The following is a 26,002-nucleotide window of genomic DNA, read 5'->3' as shown; positions in this document are numbered from 1 at the left end:
CAGACGTCTCCCAGGTAAAAGGGACTCAGGGGGAGGGGGGGGGGGGGGAGGCTGCCTCAGGGACCCCCCTGAGGGGACGGGGACGGTGACAGCCACCAGGACAACGCTCACCAACGGCCACCCCAAAAATTAACACGGACTTTAACGTCTTCCCCCCCCCCCCCCCCCCCCCCCCCCGCCCCGCTACCTTGTAGACGTCGCCGTAGGTGCCGCTGCCGATGCGCTGGATGAGCTCGAAGTCCTCCTGGGGGTTACGCCGGGACAGGTCGCACACCCGGCCGCCGCCACCGCCGCTCATGGTGCCGGGGAGGGTCCCGGGAGGGGACCGGGGGAAGGGGAAGGGGGAGAGGGGGGGGTGAGGGCGGAGGGAGGTGCCCGGCGCGCAGCGCTCACCGCCGCCCCCTGCCCCGCTCAGGCAACATGGCGCCGCGCCGCCACACCGCGCCTGCGCGCTGCTGCCCCGCCTCGAGCCGCCCCGCTCCGCCCCGCCATGAGGCGCATGCGTTGGCGAAATGGGGGGTTACTGAGGGGGGCGCTGCGTGAGGGGTTTTAAGGGGAGCTATCAGCCCGCCATGGGGTTGGGGGAGCCCTCCCAGGTCGTCTGGTCGAACTATTCCCCTAGCACCACCGTCACCCACTGAAACATGTCCCCAAGCACCACGTCCAGCCTTTCCTTGAACGCCCCCCCCCCCCCCAGGGATGGTGGCTCCACCACCTCCCTGGGCAACCCATCCCAACGCCTGGCAATTTCTGAGGAGAAATGTCTCCTCGTTTCCAACCTAAAGCACTGGTGCAACTGGAGGCTGTTCCCTCTGGTCCTATCACTGGTTACCTGTGAAAAAAGGCCGACCCCCAGCTCCCCACACCTTCCCTTCAGGCAGTTGCAGAGAGCAATGAGGTCTCCCCTGAACCTCCTCTTCCCCAGACCAAACTCCCCCAACTCCCTCAGCTGCCCCTCACAGGACTCATGCTCCAGGCCCTTCACCAGCTCTCTAACCCCTCTCTGGACACACTCTTAGATGGAAGAGGAGAACCTTCTTCAGTGCCCACCAGCTTCAGCCAAGCTCACACACACCAGGAGACACGGAAACAGCTCTTACATTAAGAGATCCCCCACTTGAATCACTGTGGTGCCCCCAGGGGTCACCAGCCCTCCCTGCAGCCACAGAAGATACCTGACTGGGGCTGGGTGTGCTCACAGCCCATCCATTCATCCACCACTTGGATCTGAAGCCTTCATGCCCCAAAGGAGGCACAGAGAGCGAGGCTATTTCGAGGGCCTAGTTGCCTCTGGATGTGGGAGATTGGGATGAACAGGACAGATAAAAAGAGTGGGCAGGAGTGATCATGTGTCAAAGGGATGGGAAGTACAAAGGTGTACGACAAGGGTGAGCACCAGTAGCAGGGGGACCAGTACTATTTTGGTGCCTGGTTTGGGAACACCTCCACCTTCCTCTCTGGCAGGCATCACTCAGAAATGCAGCTCCATCGAGTACCACTTCTCCCAGCCAAAACACTTACATAACATCCTCATCAACCTGACGAAGATGATCCAGCAGAACAAATGGCATCTGCTCCATAAGTGATCAGCACAGCCCGCGCTCTCCATTTCACATGAAAAAGGCAGAAATGAGACACTGAGGAGGCAGGGTCCCAGCGGGGCCCCACCATCAGCAGTGCTCATCCTCATTTCTACTTATGGGACACACACAAATGTTTTTAAGCTTGTTGAATGGAAGCTGGTTGCCTTTCCCCTAGCTTCTGCAAGAGTCTGTGGACCTTGGGTTGGAAATGTGCTTTCTGGTGTCTCTGGAGGACATCCAGCAGCAGATGTTTTAGGAGCTGACGTCAGAAGCTACACGCTAAACAATTATGGCAGAACCTGTCTGAATGGAAACTCCCAGGCATTTAGAAACTGGAGCATTTCTGTCTGTCTAACTTACTTTAAATTTAACTCTAGGAGGAAATAGAGAACAAAGTGTATCACGGTGTGTCTGCATAAATCCCTGCTGCACCCACATCCTGAATCTTACATGGCCAAAGCCGTATGATTAAATGAGTCGTGTAATACTGCGAAGTTCACAGCACAGCTACAAAACCACCAGCTTCACTGGTTTGATCATGGCGAGATCACTTTCTATTTACAGGTGGTTGTAGGTCTGGGGTTACCTCCTACTGTGGGTCTGCCTGGCACAGGCCAGCTGTGCTCGTGCCTGTTTTCTAAGCATCCCTCCCCTTTTTGCTGTGAGGAAAGGAACGTCCGCAGTAACAACCACCTTTTATTTCTCAGTTTTGGTGGCAACAGACTTGAGAAGTTTCCTGGGCACGGCTGCAGCTGTTTTCTGCAGGTGCATTGTGGCCGCAGTCAGCTTCTTTTGGGAGAAAAGCCTCACCCAGCACGTCACAGGTTGTCTGTTCCTGATGACAGGTAATGGTAATGCTGCGTTCTAGCGAGCTAATTACAGGTGAAGACTTCATCAGGTTTCCCTTGGGTAGGCACCGTGCAACACCAGTAAGTGGAGCACGCCTTTCCTTCTCATCTCCAGTTATTGTGCCTTGCGTGAAGCGAGTCATTCACTTGTACAAGTGGAATAACCAGTAATTAAAAAAAAAAGAACAAAACTGAAATGTATTTTAGGCCTCATGCAGCAGCAGGACAGGACCATAGGGGCAAAACAACCATTCCCTCCCCTTTACGTATGAAATGATCTCTCTTCTCCAGAGCAGAACAGTCTGCAGCTTGCAGTCCTTGCTGTTGTACTAAATACTTAATGCTGAAATAGGAAAGGGGAACACTTTCACAAAAATCTTAGTTGTGAAGTTAAAGGTTGTTTAAAGAAGAAAAGGTAAAATCCCCCAACAAGAAACCAATGCAAGTTTTAACCATCCCAACTCACAATGCTATGTACAATGCTTTCTCTCATGCCAAAGGAAATACTTTGATTTCAGTAGTTGTAATGCACAGCATACTTTTATTTATTTATTTTTTTTTGGAGTTTGGGAAGCACAGGCCTGAGGAAAGGCTCATTGTGCATGGCTAATTTAGCTGCCTAATGAAAAACATAGCCTAATGAAAAATGCCTAATGAAGAGTGACCCGAGAGAAACCCGAGGCAGGGAGACGGGTGCCTGCAGACAGCTGGGGACTGACTTAGCCCCAGTGGTTCTGTGCAGAGATACCCCGTGGGAGGCTGCCGAGGGCCACCCACAACGGTAGATTACCTGCTCTATAACCTCCAGATCAGATTACGTGCAGCACATGCAAAAAAAAAAAAAAAAAAAAAAAAAAAAAAATTCCTGGCTCCCCTGAGGCACGCAGCAGGCTCTGCTCCTGCAGAGGGGATTCCACACCACAGCTCCAGCTTGCTCGATCCGATTTTGCCCCTTGGACCAGGTTTGATCACAGGTGGAAGCTTTGGGTACTTCGCCTGGTTTGCAAGGGCAGGCTTGACTGAAGTCACACAGGAGACTCCTCCAGTCTTAAAAGTAGAAACCAAGAAGTTAACCGATTATAACTCACAGCCACAGAGCTACAGCTTAGTCTTGCGTCATTGGGTAACAACACAATGGAACTCCGTGAATAACAGTAATTATAACCTGTGTGCTACCCGAGATAACTTATACCAACAAAGCTGGGTGCAAGTTATTTGATTAGTAAGGCTTAACATTTATTTAGTTATTCACGCTACGCTACATCCCCAAATACCAATACCATTATTTCATTTGCAAGCATATTTTGCACCGTATCTCTGCGCCCTCATGCAGCCAGCACTGCAGATGACCTGAACTACTTCCCCCAGTTCATCTACAGCCTTCCTGATGACACAGAATATGGATACAGCTGCTCTGTATTTTGGGCCTGGTGCAGTCGGGGATTTATAGCAGCAGGCAGGTGTCTTTGCACAGCTAACTCTTTCATTAGCAGGAGCAAGATGATGCAGCTGAAGTCCACCAGAGAATCCTCTGTGTGACTGCTCGCCCACTGCCAACACCATCCAGTGATGGCTGAAAAACATCCCCAGGACTTACTAAAAGAAACAGAAGCAAAGGGAAAATGAAATTCTGGATTCCAAGCACAAAAGCCTGATTCTTCAAAATCCGACTATCGCGTTTTACCGGTTCAGCAAGCTGTTGTCCCACGCTGCCCAGCAGAGATTAGAAAAGGAGACAGCTCTCAGAGGACAGAGATGGCACAGAATCAGATGCTTCAGCTCAACACGCTACATCTGTGAGGAGCACGACATCTGCAGCAGCAGGCTAAAGGGGTAAGAAAGCTGCTGTAAGAATTTAGGGCTATTTCTAATTTTTAAAGGGTCTGTTCATAAAGGAATCAAAGGAAAGCCACTGTTGCCAAATAAATCCTAGACAGGATTACACTTCTTTCTCCCCAGGGCATCATGCATAATTATATGATTCCGTACCTTTTGCATTTGATTTTCAAGGAAGGCTTTGGTGCCCCCCTTCTCTTCTGAATGCCCAAACACACCTTTTTCTTTTAAACCAGCATGTGCTTGTGTAACCTTTGTACATGAAGGTCCCGTGTAATTTGTAAATAACCAAGGTTTCCATCCTGGGCACCCAAGCCACGCTGTGAGGAGGATTAAACCATTCCTGTCCCTGCTTCTGAGGTGTTAGGCTCTTTGTCAAGCTACAACATCTAGTAAAATACCCTCCTCTGTCAAAATCATTTGCAGCAACTGCAGTTTCATAGCTTGGAAATGGTCACTCTTGCAAAGCAGAGAGAGTTCATAAACCAGAAGGGTTACAGCCTGGCGCTTATACCAAGCAAAGCAGCAGGAAGTCAGAGCCCCCGAAAACCTCTCTGTCTGGGCAAAGAAGCTTCTCGCAGCAACAGAGAGGCAGTGGGTGCTAGAAGAGGAGCAGCCTTGTGTTCTTTAGTGCTTGACAGAAGTGACATGCAAGTTACCTGATGAGATCACTACGCTAATCTGTCAGGCATCATTCAAGCTGACAGTGCAAGTCCTCATAATTAAGGGACTTTGGTGCTACATTGATGCATCTGTCACAACTCATCCCAAACTGCTATCCCTCTGCCACCACCTAAGAGCCAGCGTTGTCCTGGATACACAGCATCCACACATTTGTTGCTGAAGAGGTGTTTCACACCTGCTGGGCACAGGAAAGAGCTGGCTGGAAACCCAGAAGGTCCCTCAGGCTGCCTCGCAGGGGCACAGGCTGTCAGGAACTGAGCAGATGCTGCTGAAGGAGCTGAGCACTCAGAGAAGCAGTCAGGCTGGTAGTACAAGATGAAAACAAAAAGCAGTAATAGGGGTGAATATTGTAAGCACAGGGTTTGGAAGTGAAGAAGGGAAAAGTGAGAGAAGGAAAGGTTGCTTGAAGAACAAACAGGTGGGAGAGGAAAGAAGAGGAAGTGAAAGAGAAGAGTGGTAGAACAGAGAGCATCAGCTTAATGCAAGAACCATCAATTAAACGATACCAGAAAAAGTCAGTGGAAATTAGGAGAAGAAACAGAGCCATATAAAGGAGACTAACACCCAACAAGGTCAGAAAATTGGTCTGAGAGCAATCCAGATACCAGGAAGCAATGACAAGACAAACCAGCGTCAGCACTAAGCACAGCTTTGGAGCTCGTCTTGCCCACGTCTCTGTGCCTGGCCGTGCCACTGAGCACAGAGCAGTTTCTCAGCAAACACTGCCAGGTTCTGCTAGAGCCAGATCTTACCTGCTTGCATGTTTGTCTTGTCATAAGCAGAGTGCAGAAATACACTCTCAAAATGGTTTATGCATCTAACGTAACACCGAGAAGGTTTAACAAAAAAATTTTGTTTCCACCTTGGGTGAAGAGCACAAATATCTATGAGTGATGCTGAACTGGGGGTGGCTGTCATGGTAGAAGGCAGAACCTCCACCCAGAGGGGCCACAGCCAACTTAGGAAGCAGAACCTCACAGCGTTCGAGGAGATGAGCAGAGCTCATCACGGGTAACATAACCCCATGCATTCAGCCAGGCTGGGAGGTTCAAGCCGAGACAAGACACGAGCTGCACAAGCAGCTCTCAACAGCACTGAGATTTACTCTCCTGAAGTGCAATTAACCATGAAAAGTCAGGTTTTTTTCCCTTTCCCAGCCAATGTAGCAGAAGAAGAAAAAAAAACATAGAAAACCCAGACAGACACTTCTAATTGTATCTCCATACTCCTCACAGCAGAGGAACACAATGCATGAGTCCATCCCAGCTTGCCAAGTTGCAAGTGCTCATCCAAAATACCATCTGAAAGCAATTTACAATAATTCTCTACAGAAATACTTCACTGTCAGCTCAGCAACCCTGGGAAAGCTTTGAATTAGACTATCACCCCCAAAATACCTTTAGCATAGACTGAAAGAATTAAGACCTCTCCCTTTTCAGGAAAATTTTTCCATATGATTCTCCGCAGACAGAAGTCAACTCTAATTGTTCACTCTGCAAGTTTTTCCTTCTGCCACACTGTGCCCTTCAAGCAGAACTAGCAAGCAAGGAAAAGCACTGTTTTTATAGAAAGAAGTCTTCACACTAAAAAGCTAAAGCTCACCCGATTGACACATGCTAACTCCACAAGGAATTAATACAAAAATAATTTATTGTTCACTCAAAAAATATCCGAATAGCGACATTTCAGATTGATCACAAACTACCTTTAAAGTGATACAAGACTGCAAGAGACATAGGAAAGCCCTCCGTCAGGTCCTCAAGAAGAGTTGGAGACTTGTTCACAAGTGCTTCTGAAAAACATTGCTGAAGGTGAAAAACCATTTACATGGAATATTACATGTAATATTTGCAGTACGGCAAGTCAAGTCTTTTTCTCCTGAATAAACTCCTCATGATATTAGGAGGCTTTGCCTAAGCAAGGATTTGAGGACTCTTCCTCGTGACACTATTTTATGTTAAAAACGTTTGAAGCTCTAGCTGGTGTCTTCCACCTCTCCTAAAAACTGAAGAGAAAAAGCAACAGCATAGTTCACACGAAGTGAGGTGAGCCAACAAATGGCACAGGGTTGGGATCAGCAGGGTTCCACCAGTTCACTGCCACGCTGCTTTCAAGTATATCAGGACTCAGGTACACCTTAGGCAGCGCACCTAAGCGACTAATTCCCAGCAGCAGAGACCTTCCTGTATTTGTATATGAAAGCAACCGTCTTGCCAAGGCTAACTTCATAGACGCCATCCAGCACCAGCGACCCAAAACGTGGCTGTCTGCTGCTGAGAAAGGCTTCTTCAACACCTTTCACCACGGAGGAAGAATTCCCGTCACTACTCGAGGTCTCCACAGCGGTCGTTTCCCCTGCACCATCAGAACTGGTGTTAGGAGATTGGTTTTCACCACTCTTGGTAATGCTGTCCATGCGCTTATGGAGATCTTGACTCAAGAGCAACACAACGGTCCCTCCAACACGAAGTACTCTGGCAATTGCAGGAAAAAAAAAATAAAGGTTAGGTGTTCGTCCTGCCTGGGTTCATTTATCTGTGCACAACTTGACAACAGCGATACTTCAGGTGCCAACTGCACGCAGGATCACACCTGAGCATGTTAAATGTAATGGCTCAACTCAGTAAGCTACATTCCCAAAGGGAATTTAAATTCCCCATCTTTATACCTCTTGCTGATTGGGAAAAATGGGCCCTTTATTGACTTCCAAACATTTCTGACCTCAGGAGTTCTCTATTTGTTGAGCACTGAGGATGGACTCAGCTTTTTTGCTTTTCATGTTGTACCAAGGAACCAGGGGCACAACCAGCTTCAAAACCCATTTTTGAGCCTCACAATGAGGAGCAAGCCCTGAGCCTCCACCAGCATGCACAGGAACAGCTTCCCATCACAGCAAAAGAGAGCTTTTCACATTGGTAAGGCAATTCTGACGTTGGCCTTTCCCTTTGAAAGCTTTAAAAGGTCCATCCTTTCCACGCTGCACTGATCCTTGAAGTCTCTCAAACACAGGAAACCAAGGAAAGTTCACCATTGTGTGTAACTCGTTTTTTCTTAGCACAGGAGGAAATGCTACACTTGGCTTTGAGAAGGGAAAAAAAAGACTATCCTGGCTGTGCTCACAGCAAGTGCATCGAACGGTCTTACTGGTGGGAGTCTCGTGATAACAGCCCCTGCCTCACCTCCACCTTCCCAAGGAGATATTTTGCTTAGGACGACCCAACAGAATAAATGAGACCAGAAAATAAGAATGTCAAACAAAGACAAGAGGAGGGATGGTCAGCGTAAGATTACCCTGCCATTCTGGGGAGCTATGTAACCTCCTTCACCATCTCCTCGCCACATTCCTGCCCTGAGTGTGATCAACACCCACTGAAGTCCGGTCCTGCAGAAAGGGTTTGTTTTCAGCAAAGGAATTAAAGAAGGAGACAGATAGTTTTTGAAGCACCCGTTAGAGGCAGCCTGCTATTAGCTTGGTTTCACTCTGCCACAAAATGACAGAGTGAGATATGAAAGGAGACATCTAAAAGATGACCAGGTGGCTAGCTGGATTATTGCAGGACACTGCCAGAAAGGAAAATGCCTTTCACCATCTTCCCGTCTGAGATCCCTCCTGCCGAGGCAGGCTGGTAAAAGCTCAGTTGTGCACCCAAAATGAAAGCCTGTGATTTTACGCAGACCTCAACTGAGGAAGGATTATTGCTTTATTTGCCTATCTACGCCTTCAGTTTGGCTAGGTTACCCTCTTCTCTCTCTTCTTTCTCTCACCAGCGTGCTGTGGAAAGAATATTTCTGTGTGGTTCAGCCAACAAGCTCATTCCTTGCTGGCTTGCACTCCCATCAGCTCGCGAGACAAGTCACAACAGCCACTAACCGACGAGTGAAGGACTCCGACTTTACAGCCTGCACAGCATCAGATTACAGAGCTGGAGAGTGTTTCGAATAAAGCAAACCTGGAGCTGACTGAACGCTCGAGATCACAAACCATCGTTATGTTTACAACAAAGGCCGCGCGTACCTCTCCATCTCCTGGAGAGTATCTGGCAGGAATCGGACGTCTTTTGTGATCTTGAACTTCTTCCCGAATGGAATATCCGAAACCACGGCGTCAAAGCTTTCTGAAGGCAATGGCAACGCTGCAGAATAAAGGGAGATCTTGACATCTATCTGAAAATCCAACAGCAGCCATCGCATCCTTCACCTTACCAAAGCACCTGCCAGCTCTTTCACAGGTTGCACACCCAGATTCACAGCTCCTCCTCTGTTTGTCCTCACCAACACCACCACAAAGCTACCAACCCAATGCAGACTGGGTACAGACAAACCCTTAAGAGCATGGTTCAGCTTGTGATGTTCCCTGTTACTGGTGCTGTGCTCGCCCCAACAGCAAGAATCTCCTAGCAGGGCACTGCACGGTTCCAAGCTGCTGCTTCTCAGCACAAGTAAACCTTCACAAGCAAAATGCAACCGAAGAGCTGAGCTCGCAAGCATTTTGCTTAGCACAGATGTTCAAACCAACACACATTAATGGCAAGGAGCCACATGTTAAATTCCCCTCCACCCCCTCTTTTTTCCCCAAGAATCTACTTAACTTTCAGCCAGAATCACTTGGATTCCGTTGGAACTCGTGTCTTTGAAGTATTTCCGCGACGTTGCTGCGTCCTGGGAGTATTTTGTGTTTTGACCACGGCACAGCAGTGCACCCTGGTGGTGGTGAAGATCAGCCACGCACCAGGCTGGCTTGGCCCCAGTAAAACCAGCACGTGAAAGGAAAAGATCGCGGGGTTTTCATCCCTCAGGATGCTCAGAACTTGACTGGATAAGGTGAGCCACCTGAACCCCACTTCAGGGTTAGCCCTGCTCCAAGCAGATTAACAAACCCAAGACCTCCAGCAGTCCTTCCCAACCTAAACCCTGCTGTGATTCTATGCCAGCCTTACCCGACCTGGCTGGAGATGCTTCTTGGACCATTTTGTGGTTGCAAATTTAACATTAAGACAGAGTTACTGCCCAAGCCTGAAAATTGTTGTTTTCATTGTCTTATGCCGAGCTTATTCTTGCCAAAGTTCAGAAGGAGAGAGAACAAAATTACGCGGTCACCAGCCAGCTATTTATTTAGAGTTAGCTCTATTACAGACCACCTCAAGAGTACCTACGCTACCCGTATAACCACAGAAGACTTGAAACATGCCTCACTCTGAAAGCTTACAGGCTTACCTTTCACAGAAGCTTTAAGTAACTCAATCTTATCCACCAAACCTGCAGTCTTAATATTCACACCTGCACCCTCTAATTGTGAATCACTTATATCTGTGCCCCAGTAGCAGGCTTCCTGGTCAGAGAAAAAGAAAAAAAATAGTTAAACACATGTATTAATTTAATAAAACCTTCACAAAATTGCCTCGTTGCACAGCTCTTTTAAGACAAACCACTTGCTTTGAGATCTACTGCTATTACACTGAGCAATCCATAGATTAAGACAACAGAGCAATGGGAAATTTCATGCTATCTTCACTCCTTTCGTGTTCTGGGCTACTCAAGACACCTTTATTTCACAGAAACATTGAGGCTATGTCCTCACAGAAGATCCCAGCTATCTACAAACAGTCTCACTGCCTAAAAGTTTTCTAATACTGAAAATTCACTGTACTGCCACACTGACACCTCCACTTCCAGGATAAGCTCAGGCATTTTAAAAGAAATCCCAAGGTTGCCTCACACAAACCCCGCACTATCGATACAGAGCTCCCAGCACCCACTCACACAGGTACGTAGGATTTTTATTTTACATTCCTGTGGAGCAATGTCTGAACTAAAGCACTTTTAACAACTGTCTATCAAGATCATTTTGGTTTCAGCATTCCATTAATGGACATTATTATAACTGTGGCACAGATTGATGTTTTTTCTTGGCACAACTACAAGAAATCTTGGCAAGCTCCTACCTGTTACGACTGCGATACTTACGGGCCACTCTGTGGCAGCTTCCAGCAGAATTGTTCCCAGCCCACACATGGGATCTAGCACAAAGTCACCCGCCTACAAAAAGAAAGGGGTTACTGCATCCCAAACAAGATAGACTCCTCCCTCAACACAAAGCAAACTCAGTCACAGACTGATCACCTGCACAGGCCCATTGAATCTAGTGCAGGTAAAAACAGTCACTCACTTTGGTATCAGGCCATACTTGGAGATGATATATTACAGAAGTATGACAATATCACAAAAAAGCATAAATGGCTTTATTAGACTGCAGACAGATACTGGTATCAAATTAAGCTGTGGAAAACATTACACTGGCTTCTGTTTTGACTTGGGAGAACAACCCCAAACAAGCTTCAACATCTGGACAGTGACAAAACCCCTGCAATTTTACCATGTATCTGTACAAAAAGTAATAGCTATCCTTAGAAGGCCCTTGGACTAAAGAAGATATGAGGTTGAACACCAGGTGACAGCGCACTCTAACCACACAAGTATTTCCAGCTCTGTCCATGTGGATTAAAGCATGAAGAATTAAAATCACCACACTGCTTCAAAGGACTCACTCAGGACTCTCCACCTTTGCCATGAACATTCACTTACACTGATTTCAGCCAGAGATGCCATGGCCCACGCAATTGTTGACCGCAGTCCTGCTGTTTTGATATACTCTCTGTTTGCCAATGGAAGACTGTAGACAGCAAAAACAATGTAAGATAATGTTACAACAACATAGAAAACCCTACATAATATAAAATACCCAAAGAACTGAACTTCCCAGATCTGTAAATAATCAGAAGCCACAGCCTGCTTTTAGCCACTCACTGCAAAGTCTGGAATATGTGCTCAGGTTAACTTCAGACAGACCACAAGACGAATGCAACAGTCCAGTGAATATTAATCCAGAAGATAAATACAGTGGAGAGCAAGACTATTTAGGAATTATGCCTGTTCTGGTACTTCCAAAACAGACCTGGTGATGAGAATGCCTACCTGAAAAGAGGAATCCCCACGGCTGAGTGAATGTCATTAAGATGTACAAAGATCTGAAAGAGGGAAAAAATAACATTAAAATCTCTCAACTTGAGATGACAGTAGCTTAAACTCATTTAAACCAGACAGAGAAGATATATCTATGAACTTCGGATCATACGATTTAAGAACAAAAACACATGCTCTACAAATTTATGATTATTTGGAAGAAATCGCACTTGATAGTCTGAATGCCAGTTTAAAGATGATTTAAGATTTGAACTAGGAAGGGATTTGTCAGTTGGGGATCCATCCACTAGCACTTAAACTTCTCCAGGAAGCATTTTCTTGATATTTTTAACTATAAAACCATTTACTCTAAGCAGACGATTGTTCACTGTATCCTCGCACTCATTTTTTTTTTTTTTCTAGAAAAAGTAGTGACATGAAGGAGTGTTTTATGTGGAAGGCAGACACATATAAATAAATAAATAAATTTTGGGATAATTCTGGAAGTAACAACAGGCCACCTGGCAGACAGGTGCCACTACCTCTAGATCGGGGTTCCGCAGATCAGCTCGCCATCTAAACTGCTTCATGAGCGCTATGCCAATCGCTCTTCCGATCTCCTGTGAAGGGAAAGACCACAAACAGGCAATAAAAATAAATGAATTAAGAAAACTACAGATCACATCCTTGATTACACAACCCTTCTAACTACCTTGGGAAAGAAAGACTCTTTCTTTATTGCTAGAGAACAATTTATACAAAGACCAGAAGAGGTGAACCAGGACAGAGTGATAGAAACATAGCAAACACACCTCAGGATAACATGACTATTGCTCACCTGGAGTGTGGGAGGCTGAAGTTCAAGTCCTACCCAAGGTAAAACAAACAGCTGTAGTCATTTTATAACTATGTATCGCATGCTAAGTATTTCTGATGGCTGTAAATTAGATCACCCAAAGGAAAACCTGTCAATGCGTAACTGCAACTCTCTCAGCTTTAATGTTTTATCACCTCTGGGAAGTTGTACCTTCAGCATAAGAATTCAAAGGCACAGCATCAATTTAAACAAACACTGGTGTTGGCAGGCTCATGTGTCCCATCTTCTCAAGATACCAGCTTTAATAGAGAGGAAAAAAAAAAAAATCTAACTCTTGTTATTTTCAACTTAGAAACCTAAATAAACTACAGCTACACATTTCTTCCCATTTCTTCATGGTAAAAATACAATGCAGATGAGAACAGTGTTGGATAGAAGGGGTCTCTAGAGATCTCTACACCACCTCTCTCAGAATGGTTGGGGCTCTTCAAGGCTGAGTGCTGACAGCCCAAGGACCAAGATTTACCCTCCAGGATGTGTCCCAGGGCTGCACCACCCTTCTGGGTAGTTCTTCATGATACCCAAAAGAGCGTCCTTCCAAGCTGCAGATTCTGGCTTTTGCCCCTTGTTACGCTGTCTGCCTCAACTGAGAGGAGCATGGCTTCGCTGTCCTTGCTACGGCCCTTCAAGTAGCTGCAAACTAATCACAGCTTGCTCTTCAGACTCTCAACCACTCTTATTATTATATTCTTATTAAAAGACATTGATTTGAAAAACTATTCAGGGTAATCATGCCTTAAGATTAATAACAGCGCTTGTATTTCCACTTGCTTAATGTAAATGCAGGTTTTATGATTTTTTCAAAATTTTTTTTGAAAATACAGAAAAAGTTTAGACCAGTTTGTTATTCCAAAACATACAAAATAAATATTAAATTGCAAATAAACCACACGCCTCCTTTCACTTTCACTAAATTCTTTGAAAACACAGATGCGTTAGCATACCTGTGAAGTAAGTATTTTGGCAATTGCTCCACTACAGCGACAAGAAACTCGGAAGCTGAAGCCGTGCTTCTCATTCTCAACAGGTTTCTCTCCACTGCTTTTGGAAGAGTCTTCTAAAGAAGCCTCGGTTTCAGGTTGGCCTTCCTCATCGCTCTTCCTGTCTGGTACCACACCGTTCTCTTCAGCTCCTGCTTGACATTCCTCAGACACAATCTCTCTTACTTGCTCTGTTTTCTGTCTTTTAGTTACAACATCCATCTCTTCTTCTGATTTTCTCTTGCAAGGTGATGGGTTTTCCTGAGAGACACCATCTTTTTTCCCCTCGCAACCACGGAGGTTTTTCCAAGCAGCGATAACATCCAGCCAATCTTTTGGTTCCTCAATGACAAGACTTCTGATTTCATGCAGCATTTTCCCTGGAAGAAAACGCTAGTTTCAGGTTAAGTAGTTCAATCTCAGCATTTGATGTTCCCACAGAACGAGAACATCTGTCAGAGACTTGGTTTAGATCTCGGTAACGTGTGAATCCAGGAACTGCAGGAGCATACATTACAGACACAGCCAAGCTCTCAACACCCACAAACCCTATCAGCTGAAGACCCACACATCCATCTGATTACAAGCTTTGCAGAACCAAGAATAACTTTTGCAGGGCTTGAATTCTGCAGAAGTTCAGCAGCTCTAGAAAACCAGACTGCCTCAGAGTCACTCCAAGGGGTGGAGCACCAGCCTAACATATCGTCCTCCTCTTGGTCCAGGAAAACACTTGGTCCAGGATTAGAGATCCAGGACACTTTCCAGGATTGGCAGACATGAACATGAATCACTTTGATTCAGCTCAGAATAAAAGTCACAAGTTTATTTTTTAATTAATTACTCTGCCTTCAATCCTACAAAGCCTCTGATGTACACCTGAACTTACACCTACCTGTAGGATGTCCTGTTGACTTAGCTATGACAAGAGCAGCAGGAAAATACAGAGGCCAATTCATATAAAAAAAGTCTTGACTCTGGTCAAGGAAAAACACTTAAGTATTTCTATTTCTCGTTTTAAATTTAATAATCATAATTAAATTTGATACTTAGAGTCCAAGGCCTCTTGTAATCTTTCAAATAAAATCCTACCCCCATACAAGCATAAATCCATCTTATTCGAAATTCTTATTTCAACACTGATAGAGAACATGACACAAGTACTTGAAATTCACAAGAAATCTGCATACTGAACAGTTAGGTGATGCAGAATACGTATAAATCCACATCACCTAAAAAAAAAATAAATAACTCACTGTTAAAACACATACAAGGGGTGCAGAATCAGACTTCAGTTTTGTTAATTTTTTTGGTGTAGGACTGGTGTTATACACATATACGTATGCACTATGCCAGCAGAATGTCAGCTGGTAAGATGAACTTAAAATATTTTTAAGTTGTTTTCAGCACAGAAAAACATATTTAAAAGCCCAGTTGGGTAAAAAACAACAAAAAGAAAAACAGAAACCACAACTTCAGAGTTGATTCTTCTCAGTTAGAGCCACAGGTGATGAAATCGATCAAGTGTTAATTTTACAAGGGGAACAGGCTGCGCGGTACCTTTATGTCCTGACACGGGCAGCGGGCCATGTTTCTTGATCAGCAAAAACAGCCTCTCTCCAGACTTGATTTTCTTCAGTTCGCTCGGCTCCGCGTCAGCGGTGAAGAAGACTTTCCCCGCAACATAGTCCACCTTAAGGAAAAAGGGAAAAAAAAAAAAAAAATATATTTTCTGTGAGCACTCCAGCAGCTCAACAGCACCACCGCGTGCCCTGCCTCGCCTTCGCACCGGGAAGAGCCGGGCAAGGCACAGCTCACCGGGGGTGGCGAGGGGACGGAGATGTCGGTCAGCCCAGCCCTCAGAGCGCGATATCGTGAAATAAAGCCTTTTAGTGCCTTTACAAGCCGACGCCTCCCTGGTGTCCTGTCATGATTTTACTCCTTAGCATCTCCTTGACGCACACAGCGCGAAATATTTAATTTTACCGCACGATATATAAAACAACACGGACTCGCAGCGAACGAGGACCGCTTCTCACCTCAGTGGCTCCGAGCCGCGCTCGCAGCTCCCGGGCCAGGAAGGGCTCGAGGCCGCGTCCCGCCGTGCAGAAGAACCGCCCGCCCGCCGCCATCTTGGCCCGCCCCCGCCGCCATTTCGGGCCGCCCCCGCCCAGGGGGCCGGCTGAAGGGCCGGCAGCACGAGCCCGGGGAGGGAAGAAGTACTTAAAAAAAAAAAAAAAAAAAAAAGCGGATTTGGTTCAAGTTTCTATTCCGGCGCTGTTGAGGCGTCACAGCGAGCAGAACGGTTTTTCATGTCAACGCGATCGTAAACGCCGGGTTCTTGGGAGCTGGTGTGACCCCCGTGCCACCAGGGCACAGCACTGGAGCATCGTCTCCTTTTTAATCCTTGCCTCAGCGAGATCATCAAATGTGAGACGATCAAATGTGAGATGATCAAATGCAAAACGATCAAATGTTCCAATGCAGCTATTGCTCCATGTACTTCAGCAGAAGACTGTATGATCTCTTCAGCCCAGGCCGATGACAAGTGGGAGAATTACAGCAGCATTCCTCCTTCTGCAGATGTTAAAATAGTATCTACGCTCACACCATTTAGGAATAAAATTTACTGATAGTCCCTGGGATGACTCCGCACCCACAGCTCAGGAACAAATGGCAGGATGTCAGTTCAGGCCCAGCACCAACAACCTTACACGCTGCAGTGTCTATGACCCCACGTCTCTGCAGTCCAAAAGCACCAAAACCACTCAAATATTGCTGTAGAAGCGAGCAGGATCAGCAGGAACAGACTTCACGCCACCAGTGTTTAAAATGCTACTGAAAGTTTAAAATGCTATTGAAAGTCCTTGGGCTGTGCCTGTCCAAAGCAAGACGGATGTAGTACAGGGCTGGAACCAAACCCTGATCTGCTGCTTTCACTTTCAGGGGGCTGTTTAGTCTAAATAAAATAAATCAAAAGGAAAAGTATAAGTCTGTCCACAATAGGACAGCAGGAACATGGTCTCTATGTCCAGGGGGTAACCTAGGAAATCACAGCCTTGAAGTGCAGCAAGGGGGATTCAGGTTAAAAATCAGGAAAATTTCAGAGCACTAGGGAAGATCAAACGAAGAGGGTTTGGCATCTCCAATACAGCTGCTTTTAAAGTGGGCCAGGCAAACCCATTATGAGTGGTAATGTAAGGAGATGGACTCAACTTGTTGTCTGTTCTATTTGTCTTATGTTATTTTATATTATGCCAGTGAATATTTCTGTCCATTTGTTAAATCAGCAGCCAGAAATCAAGCCAAGCCCGACTCTCACATGGAAAATGCTACAAAACAGGTGCTCACAAGACGAGCAAGCAGAGAGTTTTGCTTCTGTCAGCTGAAATACTGAGCCTGGTCCAAAATAAACGTCACATTACCTGCTTACACACGTACCCATACAAAACAAACAGGAACTGCGTGAGAGGTCGCTGTTTTGTTGGCATCTGGGTACAAACACCAAAGGACAAGGGGATGTATATGCTGTCACTTCCAGAAGCACCTGCAATGGCTGATTTGGGGGACAGTAGTTTGAAATACAAAGATCAGTCAATGGAAAGGCAAATACAGGGGATCTGCACACAGGGGGAGCACCAATACATCGGTCAGCAGCAGGTAACACAACCGCGTCATTAGCTGCTGGGTAAGCCACTGTCCCAAGGACAAATCTGCTCTCTGCTACTGTAGCAGAGGTTTAGAAGGACAAATCCTGTCCTCCTGGCCAAGAGGGAAGTTGGCTGTCAAGGTGGGTGCACTTCACTCCTCCCACACATCCAACACACGTTAACTCCCTTCCCCAGACCTGTCCTTGTCTCAACCTTACCAGAAGTTTGTCACAGCAATTAAATATCTTGTTATCCAAGCACTCACATATAAGAAACTTCTTCTCACCCAACTACTCACTCTGTCATATCAGCAATTTTGTCATCATTCCCCCTTCTCTTTTATTTAAGGGGAACAGAACCAAAGTAACACAGCTGTCAGAGCTGATGTAGTCCAGCCTTTGAGGCCAAAAGACAGGAAACTCCAAAAGTAAGAGTGAAATTCTCTCATCTACCAGTTTAGAGAGTTTAGGATTAATTTAAAAAGAAATTTTATTTTTAAAAACGTAGCAGTCCTTTTGCTGGAACAAGAAGCTATGCTCCAGCAAGCACTCAAAATACAGCCAGATCCTAACCAGCCAGAGGTTAACACATTCCAGCACAAAATCCAGACTTCAAAACGCTTGCTGCTTAATTCCCTTTCCTCCGTCTGAAGGGAGGGAGTTTCCTTTATTTTATTTCATTTATTCCTAGCTGTGCTCTTGGCCACCAGAGGAACAGCAAACACCATCAGAGCACACTGCAGCACCATCCCAGCAATGGCCTGCGTGAATGTGACCCCAGGGATCAAGGCCAGCACTTGTGGAAGCAGAGAGCAAGCTCAGTTATTGGAATAGTGGGTGCTGAGCATGTTTTTGTCTGAAGGTGGTTGTCCACACTCAAACACCCTGGAAAACAGACCAACAAACCACTGTCTTTTACCTGCTTTTGTTTTGATACCTGTAAACTGCAGGACAGTGAAAAAGGATTAAGCTTTTGGAGAACTGGGAAGCATAAAACAAAAATCAGGCTGATTTACACTCTGCCTGGAAAGGCTGCTGGTAGTGTTCCAGTGAGCCATACACTTACCTTAGTGACCTGCTACCATGCAGGAAAAGAGCAGCTGCCACAGCCACTTTGTCGGGAAAGCCCTCAAAACCCTTCAGAAGAGGTTCCCATGGTACACAACTTATAAACAACTAAGAATTAATCCCACACATTGACAAGTGGGGAATCTGGACTTGTTCGATCCGGTAACAGCTGCAGGCGATCATTGTTGATGTCAAGAATCATGTTCAGAGCTCCTTCCCTCCCTCCTTCCCAAAAACACAGCTCACACACTTCGAAACTTTTTTTTTTTTTTTTTTTTTAATAAAAGACAGCTTCCAGATAGCTAATCATGACTGTGCTGTTTGTGCAGGACGAACCTTAAATACTAAAATGTACAAGGCAAATTGAAACAAGCTGTTTGTTCCAAACTGCTCAGTGGTGCAGGCTCAAGCATGTATCTGTAATGGCTTTACTCTTTGTACAATCAGTTCTATGTAGCAATGACTGTATATAAAGAATATAGTACACACTATTGTTTTCATTGTCAATTTACAAGAGAAAAAAAATAAATATTTTTCATTCTTATTATACATTAACACTTCAGTAGAAAGTTACAGCTGTTGTGTTGGCATGACCTGCAACTTCAGGAGGAAAAAGGACATGCATATATCTATTAAGGATTCTAAACTATAACTTCATAATAAATTACAAAGGATAGGGATCAGCCAACAGCATACAGATTATCTGAATTCAGTACAGTTGTAATTCCTGCTCTGAAAAAAAAAAAAAAAAATCAAATCTTGCAAAATACAAAAGCTAGTGGCTTATGTTATGTAAGAAAGACAAACCATGAATGGTATAGCCTTTTTTTTTTCCCAAATGTTTGTGAATAACAGGCTTGTGGTTTTAGGCAAAGAAGGTTAAGTAGTTTAGTTAGTCCTTGCACCCTTCACACATAACTAGCACCGTAAAGATGCAAGGACCTCAGCAAACACCTAAATTTCATGCTTAAAAACTAAAGCATGCATTTTCTAGAGTTTGTGCATGGTACATATTTTGTTTATTAAGGTTACTGTGCAAAAAAGATTCTCAACCACTGACAGGTGTTTCTGTAATTGTTAATATCAAAATTATGAGCAACATTCCTGAAGTTTAGCAGACTTGTGTGAGACTAATGAAAAATGCTCATAGTTGTGGTTCACCCCTCACTACTAAACACAGACACTGTACCACTCAGTTGGCAAATCAGAAAACAATGGCAGCAGCCTAAATGTCCATGAAGGGGGAAAAATGAGTTAATATGCACTGCAATTTACTTAAAGGTGTAGATTTTTTTTTTTTTTTTTTTAAATGGCACAAAGCTTTATACAGGTGGATCTATCAGTGCAAATACATATATAGATAGAGGTACCGATTTATTCGGGCTAGATCTAACTTTATGTACCTTACCATCACTCTTAATTTCCTGTTGTCACGTACAGGCTGATGAGCTGTACTATTGAAGTAAAATCAAAATCAAAACTTTTTTTTTTTTAAAGCATTTTCACCAACAGGTCATTGTAATTTCTGTACAATTTAGTTTAGCTTCCACTCCTTAGAGTGCTTATTTTTAAAAAACACACTTAGTGTTAATACTAAATTTACTGCTTCAAAATTTGAGACTTGATTATGGGAAACTTAAAACTGCATATGTAAACTGCAACAACTATAACTGGCTGAATATTTTAACATTGAAACTTTAGCAAGTATTGTCAGGAAGGAGGAACACAGTTATTGCTGTTTGGGGTACTTAAAGAAACAAACAGTCAAGGCATGGAGAGCACTGTTCCAATGGTCGAAGTTAAACAGATAAAAAACAGCATTCTGCCTAGAATCAGTCCTTTTGCATTTGAACACTCTGCAAGTTATCTACAGTTTTCTCTTCCAGGCAACTATGATGACATTTACATGGAGATATGGATTTGAAGTGGCTAACTGTGGGACACACGCAGCTTTTCAACTCCGGTAATTCCTTCTTTAGACGCTCCAGTTGTTCTACTTGGAATATATTTGGTTGTTCGGGATTCGAGTCATATATCCTGAATAAATGAGAAAAGAAGAGACAGACTTATCAGTATAACCTGACAGTTCACAATACAACTAAATGAAGCTACTCATCTTTTTTTTTTCTCCTAATGAAGTCACATACCAGCAAGTCTACAAAAACAAGATGTTTGAGGTTAGCACCTTACGTTTTGTCTCTAATCTTGCAATATAAAATGGTATGTCTTCTGCACAATGGTTGATTTATGGTTGTTTAAAATTACTATTACTATGTTAGGTGAAGAGTAAAAAAACAAAACCTGATTTTTATTCATACCTAATGCAAATTCAACTCCTTACACCATGTAAATAGCACATCCTCTTTACTTGGAGCAAATGGCACTTCATGGTGGAAGAAAAACCTTGGTCTACTTTGGTACAAACTTATTGCAGCCAAAATAAAAAGAATACATTCTAATCATCATCATTACTTCTAATATCAGTATGTTACTAATACCCCAAACATAAACTCTGGCAAATTTCTTCAGTCCAGTTCCCTTTGCTTTCAGATACTGCAGGTCTCCAGGTTTATCTCCTTCCAAGGAAACTCCTGGAAGGAATTACTGTGGCTTCTGCCTCACCATCTTATGAATATTCACACTGCCTCTCATCTATGATTCCTTCAAGCAAGTAGCGTATTTCTATTGAATCAATCTTTTTCTTTCACTCAGTAATTTCAACCTATGTCCAAACACAGTGGCACGACCAAAACAGAATGCCAGGTGCCTTTAAACTCAGCAAGACACATTCTCAACTGTTGGGAAGCCCAAGACAAGGGTAACGTGCTGCTCAAGGAGTGATACAATAAATCAGCTTGGAAACAAGTCTACAGGACTTACAGATGTTGATCAAGTCCCTTACAGTAAGACCAAAGATAGCAAGTTGTCCAGTTTTAAGGTACATGAACCAAAGGCACAGAGTTCAATTACTTGCACAGCACCTACAGCCTGATACAGGACTACGATACAAACCCAAATTGCCTGATAAAAAACTATCCGCAATACAACCTTCTTCCCATGATGCAGGTAAGACCTTTGCTTTCTTTAGTTAACCTAGCTCATCAATTCTTTTATGCTTTCAAGACATAGCACTGAAGCTAGGAGACAGGATTTTGGTTTGTTTGTTTCTGTTGTTAATACAGCAACAGCCTTTATGAACTCCTGTTTTTAAGCCCTTCCCATCAGATAGACGATGGAAAAACAAAGGCATGTTTCCAGGCCCCTTGGCTCTGGAACATGGCTAGGCATGTTGCTAGGCAGCTTCTAGCAGGCATTCTATTAGTTCTTTGCTAAGGCAAGCAGAAATTCTGTAATTCTTGCTTTATATTCATTTCTTTTCAATGAAGATTGCAGAAGCCAGCCTTCCAAGCTGCTTTCAGACTGTTCGCTGAGACATCTGCTACAACATGCGTAGTGCTTCTTTATGCTGAAGGCAGAGAAGACCATTTGAAGCACAACTACTCCTACACCCCAGAATTTCATGTTCCCACTTTTTGTTTGGGTCCCTTATTCCACACCTTCAGCTGGCAGAAAGAGAAATGCTCCAGGATCTCTCTTACCAATTATTTCAAAATCAAAAAATCAAAACCACAGTCAGTCATGCGGAAATACTGTTTTCATGCAAGAGAACTGTACCCAATGACACAGATTTAATCAGTCACAGCTTTAAGAAGATTTTGAAATGCTTTTGCATTTATTGCCAACAAAATTTGCATTAGTTTTGGAAAATTACTGATACAGCACAAAGCTTTTGTCTGGAACCTGCAAACTCAACGTGAAGCCATAAGGAAAAGCAGTATTTAGAGGGGAGACAAACACACTGAAAACACTCATGGAAAAGCTTTTGGCAGAAGTGTTTCAGGATTACTGGCTTACTAATTTTCATGCAGCTGTATGTATTATTCAACAAGCAGAACTCAGATCATGTAGAGAGAATTAAAAAAAAAAAAAAAGATGATAATGCCAAGCCAAGTTAGCACCCACTCCCTCTCCACATTGGTGTTTAATCTCTAACCAACTCTTTATAGGAGCTTAACTCAGTAAGAACAGTCGTAAGTAAATTCAAACAGAGAAGTGTCTTCTGGACCATTTACAAAATTTATCCAGGAGAAAAATGCCAGCTAATTCCCCTTCAAAATCCTGTTTAAAAACTTGTCTTTTTTTTTTTTTTTTTTTTTTTGCCAATCCAGAGAATTTGTCTATACTAGGTTCAAGTTTCTTCTTTCAATAAATCTGAACACCAGACTAATAAAGAGTTTTTACCATGAGATTTAACTTTCCATGTTAACAGAAGATGCACAGATGTGCCTTTAATGTACTTCTTTAGATTAGGGCCCAAATAGGAGCCTGGATATTGAGGCAGAGGTGTCACCTTTTCTATAGGTTGTCTTTTACACAAGTAGTTTTGATATTTTAAGTGTCGAGATAAACGCTCACTGAGCATAGTAAAAGAGCAGAATACTGTCCTGGAAACTGCACTAGACCATACATTTCGCTTACTGACTTTGGCTATGTCTCATAATTTGCAGCCCAAGTGGAGAAAGGATGGTAAAAAAAAAAAAAATACTTCCCCCTGCACCAGTGAGCTGGTTCTTTTAACAGCAGTGGCATTGTTAAGCTTCTCTGATTCAGCCTTGCAGCTTTTCCTCCATGCAAAACAAAGTCAGACCCTCCCTACCTGTATTTTTTTTTCCCCCGACACTTGGTATCAGCAACTTTTGGTATTCAGCACAGAGCTTTTCTCCCATCTTCGCGAGTGGCTACATTCATTTTGCTCATCGTTACATGGATAACTAAGTTCAGAAAAATAGCTTACAGAAATCATCTCTACCCAGACAGTTCATAATATTTGACACAATTACCAGATGCTACCCACAGCAACAACCCAGGGCCATATCCAAACAACCTAACGCTCACCTAAAGATTTTAATCCATGTGTTCACTTCCTAACATTGTCACAATTAACACTTACGAAGATGATTTAAGTAAAGCTCTAGTGAACAGCAACACAAAACACCAGGCACAGGACAGTGTCCACGTGCTGCAACTTTCAGAAGAGTCATGTTCCTTCTAAGGGTTCTGTGTTAAGCTTGAACTTATTTCTATCATTAAGCTTAGAAAATTATTAAGGATCATAAAGGAGCATTCCAATATTTGTTTTTGCCTACAGAAAAAGTTAGTGGTGTTTAGAAACTATAGAGTTAACCAGCCTGCAATAGTTATGCTGAAAAAAGTGACTGTTTGCTACTCAGTCACACTGAGTGAAGAGAAAAAAAATACACTGTTGAACTACCGTGTTTTTTGTTTTTTTTTTTTTTTTTTTAAATAACAGCTTTGTAATTGATATTATTTTTGTGTTCCTCTCATAGTGGGAAGATGTAAACAAGGTGGAAGAAATATGGGGAGAAGTGGATCAGAGAAGTCACAAGTAGTTAAGAATCTAGATGATCCGTACAGTACAGGGAGGTGAAAGTTTTTTTTTTGTTTAACTTCACCAGGAAACTCAGCATATAACCAGTTCCAATGAATTGGTTATCCAATGAATTGGTTAGTCATCAGAATGTGAGGTAAAACATGTTTGGTTATCATGCTGCAACTTAAACCCGCTAAGCAGTACAAAAGAGAAGACATGATGAATGACGCTTTGCAGGCTTGCAGCCCTGGCATAAATGCAGCATTATTTCAGTAGCATTGAGAAATTACATATCCAAGCAGGGGAAGCAGTACCAAGACAGAAATAAGGCTATCACACATTTTACTGTCTTACCATGCTAGTGCTTATCTATTACACTGCGATTAATTAACAACTCTGAAAAGACTGGATTAGTAATCATCAGAAGCACAGACATTTCAAGAAGAACCCTTTAAGCAGTGATAATTGATTAGAACCCCTCACCTGTCCACAGACCGATGATTTATCGCTTCAAGCCATGCATGGCACAGAACCACGTTTGGTAACACCCCTACACTAAGAACCAAATCTTGTGCACACCAGTCCAGAGATCTGTCCATCCACTAACAGGGTCTAAATTTTGAGAGGTCTAACAAGCAGCACTGCTGCAGCACAGCAGATGACTTGATGTTTCAGTGACTTAAATCTGAAGCTGCTCCCCAGTGCAAAAGTCTCGTCACTCCTTTTTACCATCCACGAGAAGAGGCAGACCTACTGCAGGACAAGGAGGAAGACCACTGGAAAGCCAGATAATCTCCACCCAGTCTGGAATGACTCAGGAGTCGAGAATGGATCAAAGGGAATTAGGTAACTTTTTGCAGGAGTCTAGGTGTCTAGAACTATAAAATTAAGTGTATTTGACTTTTTGCCTCTAGGCATATCAACCTGACTTTCATTTTTCACTTCGTAGAGAACAGAGCCCTTGACAATTACCTGATCTTCCTCGCCTTTTTTTGGTGCACCACATGCAAAGCAATGCTGTCGCTAAAGCATGAAGTTTGAAGGTTGGAGTCTTACACAGTTTGACATCTTCACTACACTTAGTGCTTTCCTAATTAGATATTCTTTGTAATTAAAGGTTCTGACTAATTTCAGCTTTCCAAGTTCAAGATTCTTCTTGTAGTAGTGAACTAAACACGTTTTTGTGCAACTATCTTCTGCTATTAATTTCATATCTTTTAAGATATAAGACCTAAAACTTCTGATTTTTGAAAGGACTTGAATTAAGTCCTTTGTTCAAAGACTTCATGCAGTATTCTGATGTCCACCTGAACTGCAGAAATACCTTAACCTCTGAAGTGATTATTTTTGGCAGTTTGCCCTGAGAGTCACTCTGAAGGTATTTTAATACAAAAAAATAGTAAAACTATACACAAATGCTCATTGCAGCTTTTCAGAACTTGAAGGGTAATTACAAAAAAGATGGAGAGCAACTCTCTGCTCAGTCACATAATGACAGGAAAAGGAGGAATGGTTTTAAACTAAGAGGAGGAATTTAGATTAAAGGTTAGGAGGAAATTCTTCACTCAGAGCGTGGTGATGCACTGGAGCAGGTTGCCCAGAGCAGCTGTGGATGCCCCATCCCTGGAGGTGTTCAAGGTCAGGCTGGATGGGGCCTTGGCCACCCTGTCTACAGCAGGGGGGTTTAAGTAGATGATCTTTAAGGGCCCTTCCAACCCAAGCCATTCTCTGATTCTACGAACTCTGAAACAGAACTGAACACAAGGCTGGGAAAAACTAAGTATAATTCATTTGTTTAAAAGTTGTGCTAACTACTTCCATCAATAAATGTAGAAAGCTGAAAATTGCAGTCAATTAAAATAATACTGTCCTCACCACACTGTAATACACGTTTGAAAAATTACTGCCAGAAATATTAATAGCGTACTAAATGTGTAGGCCATGCACTAGTTCTTTAGAGTTAAGTTTTATTTCCATTAGCCTCATTAGAAGCAGAAGTTATTCTGATTCATATACACAGCTAAAAGAATAGGAATTAGTGCATCTCTTTCTGCAACTGGTTTTATGG

The 26,002-nt window shown here is 43.6% G+C and overlaps 4 protein-coding genes across 20 annotated transcripts in view; 1 reads left to right on the top strand and 3 right to left on the bottom strand.

Moving 5' to 3' along the window:
• The window catches only part of MAP4K3 (mitogen-activated protein kinase kinase kinase kinase 3), an 80,385-nt gene extending 80,012 nt beyond the window's left edge, over nt 1–373 (bottom strand). For 3 of the 6 annotated variants that reach the window (XM_084516149.1, XM_084516150.1, XM_084516151.1), the window contains exon 1: nt 188–373. In XM_084516149.1, the coding sequence (XP_084372275.1) occupies nt 188–298 (111 nt within the window). In that variant the 5' untranslated portion in view covers nt 299–373. The remainder of the gene's footprint in view (nt 1–187) is intronic. The other 3 variants (XM_084516152.1, XM_084516153.1, XM_084516154.1) reach the window with 1 other exon arrangement.
• A 987-nt stretch (nt 374–1,360) lies between these two features.
• Nucleotides 1,361–4,086, top strand: TMEM178A (transmembrane protein 178A; the record flags this gene model as incomplete). The annotated part of the gene is made up of 5 exons (XM_084514993.1): nt 1,361–1,388; nt 1,465–1,582; nt 2,250–2,428; nt 3,394–3,554; nt 3,665–4,086. 5 exons carry the CDS (start codon nt 1,361–1,363, stop codon nt 3,968–3,970), a joined length of 792 nt encoding a protein of 263 aa, XP_084371119.1. The 3' UTR covers nt 3,971–4,086.
• A 2,497-nt stretch (nt 4,087–6,583) lies between these two features.
• On the bottom strand, nt 6,584–15,920 carry THUMPD2 (THUMP domain 2 tRNA and snRNA guanosine methyltransferase). Of its 2 annotated transcripts, none has more exons than XM_084516147.1 (10): nt 15,805–15,920; nt 15,326–15,458; nt 13,733–14,148; nt 12,454–12,531; nt 11,924–11,976; nt 11,534–11,621; nt 10,916–10,987; nt 10,166–10,280; nt 8,967–9,084; nt 6,584–7,425 (listed from the first exon to the last, which is right to left on the bottom strand). In XM_084516147.1, exons 1-10 carry the CDS (start codon nt 15,895–15,897, stop codon nt 7,110–7,112), a joined length of 1,482 nt encoding a protein of 493 aa, XP_084372273.1. In that variant the 5' UTR covers nt 15,898–15,920; the 3' UTR covers nt 6,584–7,109. The 2 variants fall into 2 exon arrangements, with proteins under 2 accessions (XP_084372273.1, XP_084372274.1); XM_084516148.1 differs by lacking the exon at nt 15,805–15,920 and adding an exon at nt 15,584–15,772.
• A 2,820-nt stretch (nt 15,921–18,740) lies between these two features.
• Nucleotides 18,741–26,002, bottom strand: part of GPCPD1 (glycerophosphocholine phosphodiesterase 1) — a 43,837-nt gene continuing 36,575 nt past the window's right edge. For 10 of the 11 annotated variants that reach the window (XM_084516139.1, XM_084516144.1, XM_084516136.1 and 7 more), the window contains one exon: nt 18,741–20,519. In XM_084516139.1, the coding sequence (XP_084372265.1) occupies nt 20,315–20,519 (205 nt within the window). In that variant the 3' untranslated portion in view covers nt 18,741–20,314. Of the gene's footprint in view, nt 20,520–22,652; nt 23,315–26,002 lie in introns of those variants that run through there. The other variant, XM_084516137.1, reaches the window with a different exon arrangement.

Source organism: Aythya ferina (genome assembly GCF_964211825.1).
Source record: "Aythya ferina genome assembly, chromosome: 3".
NCBI classification, from domain to species: Eukaryota; Metazoa; Chordata; class Aves; order Anseriformes; family Anatidae; genus Aythya; species Aythya ferina.
This window is presented reverse-complemented; position numbering and strand designations above follow the sequence as displayed.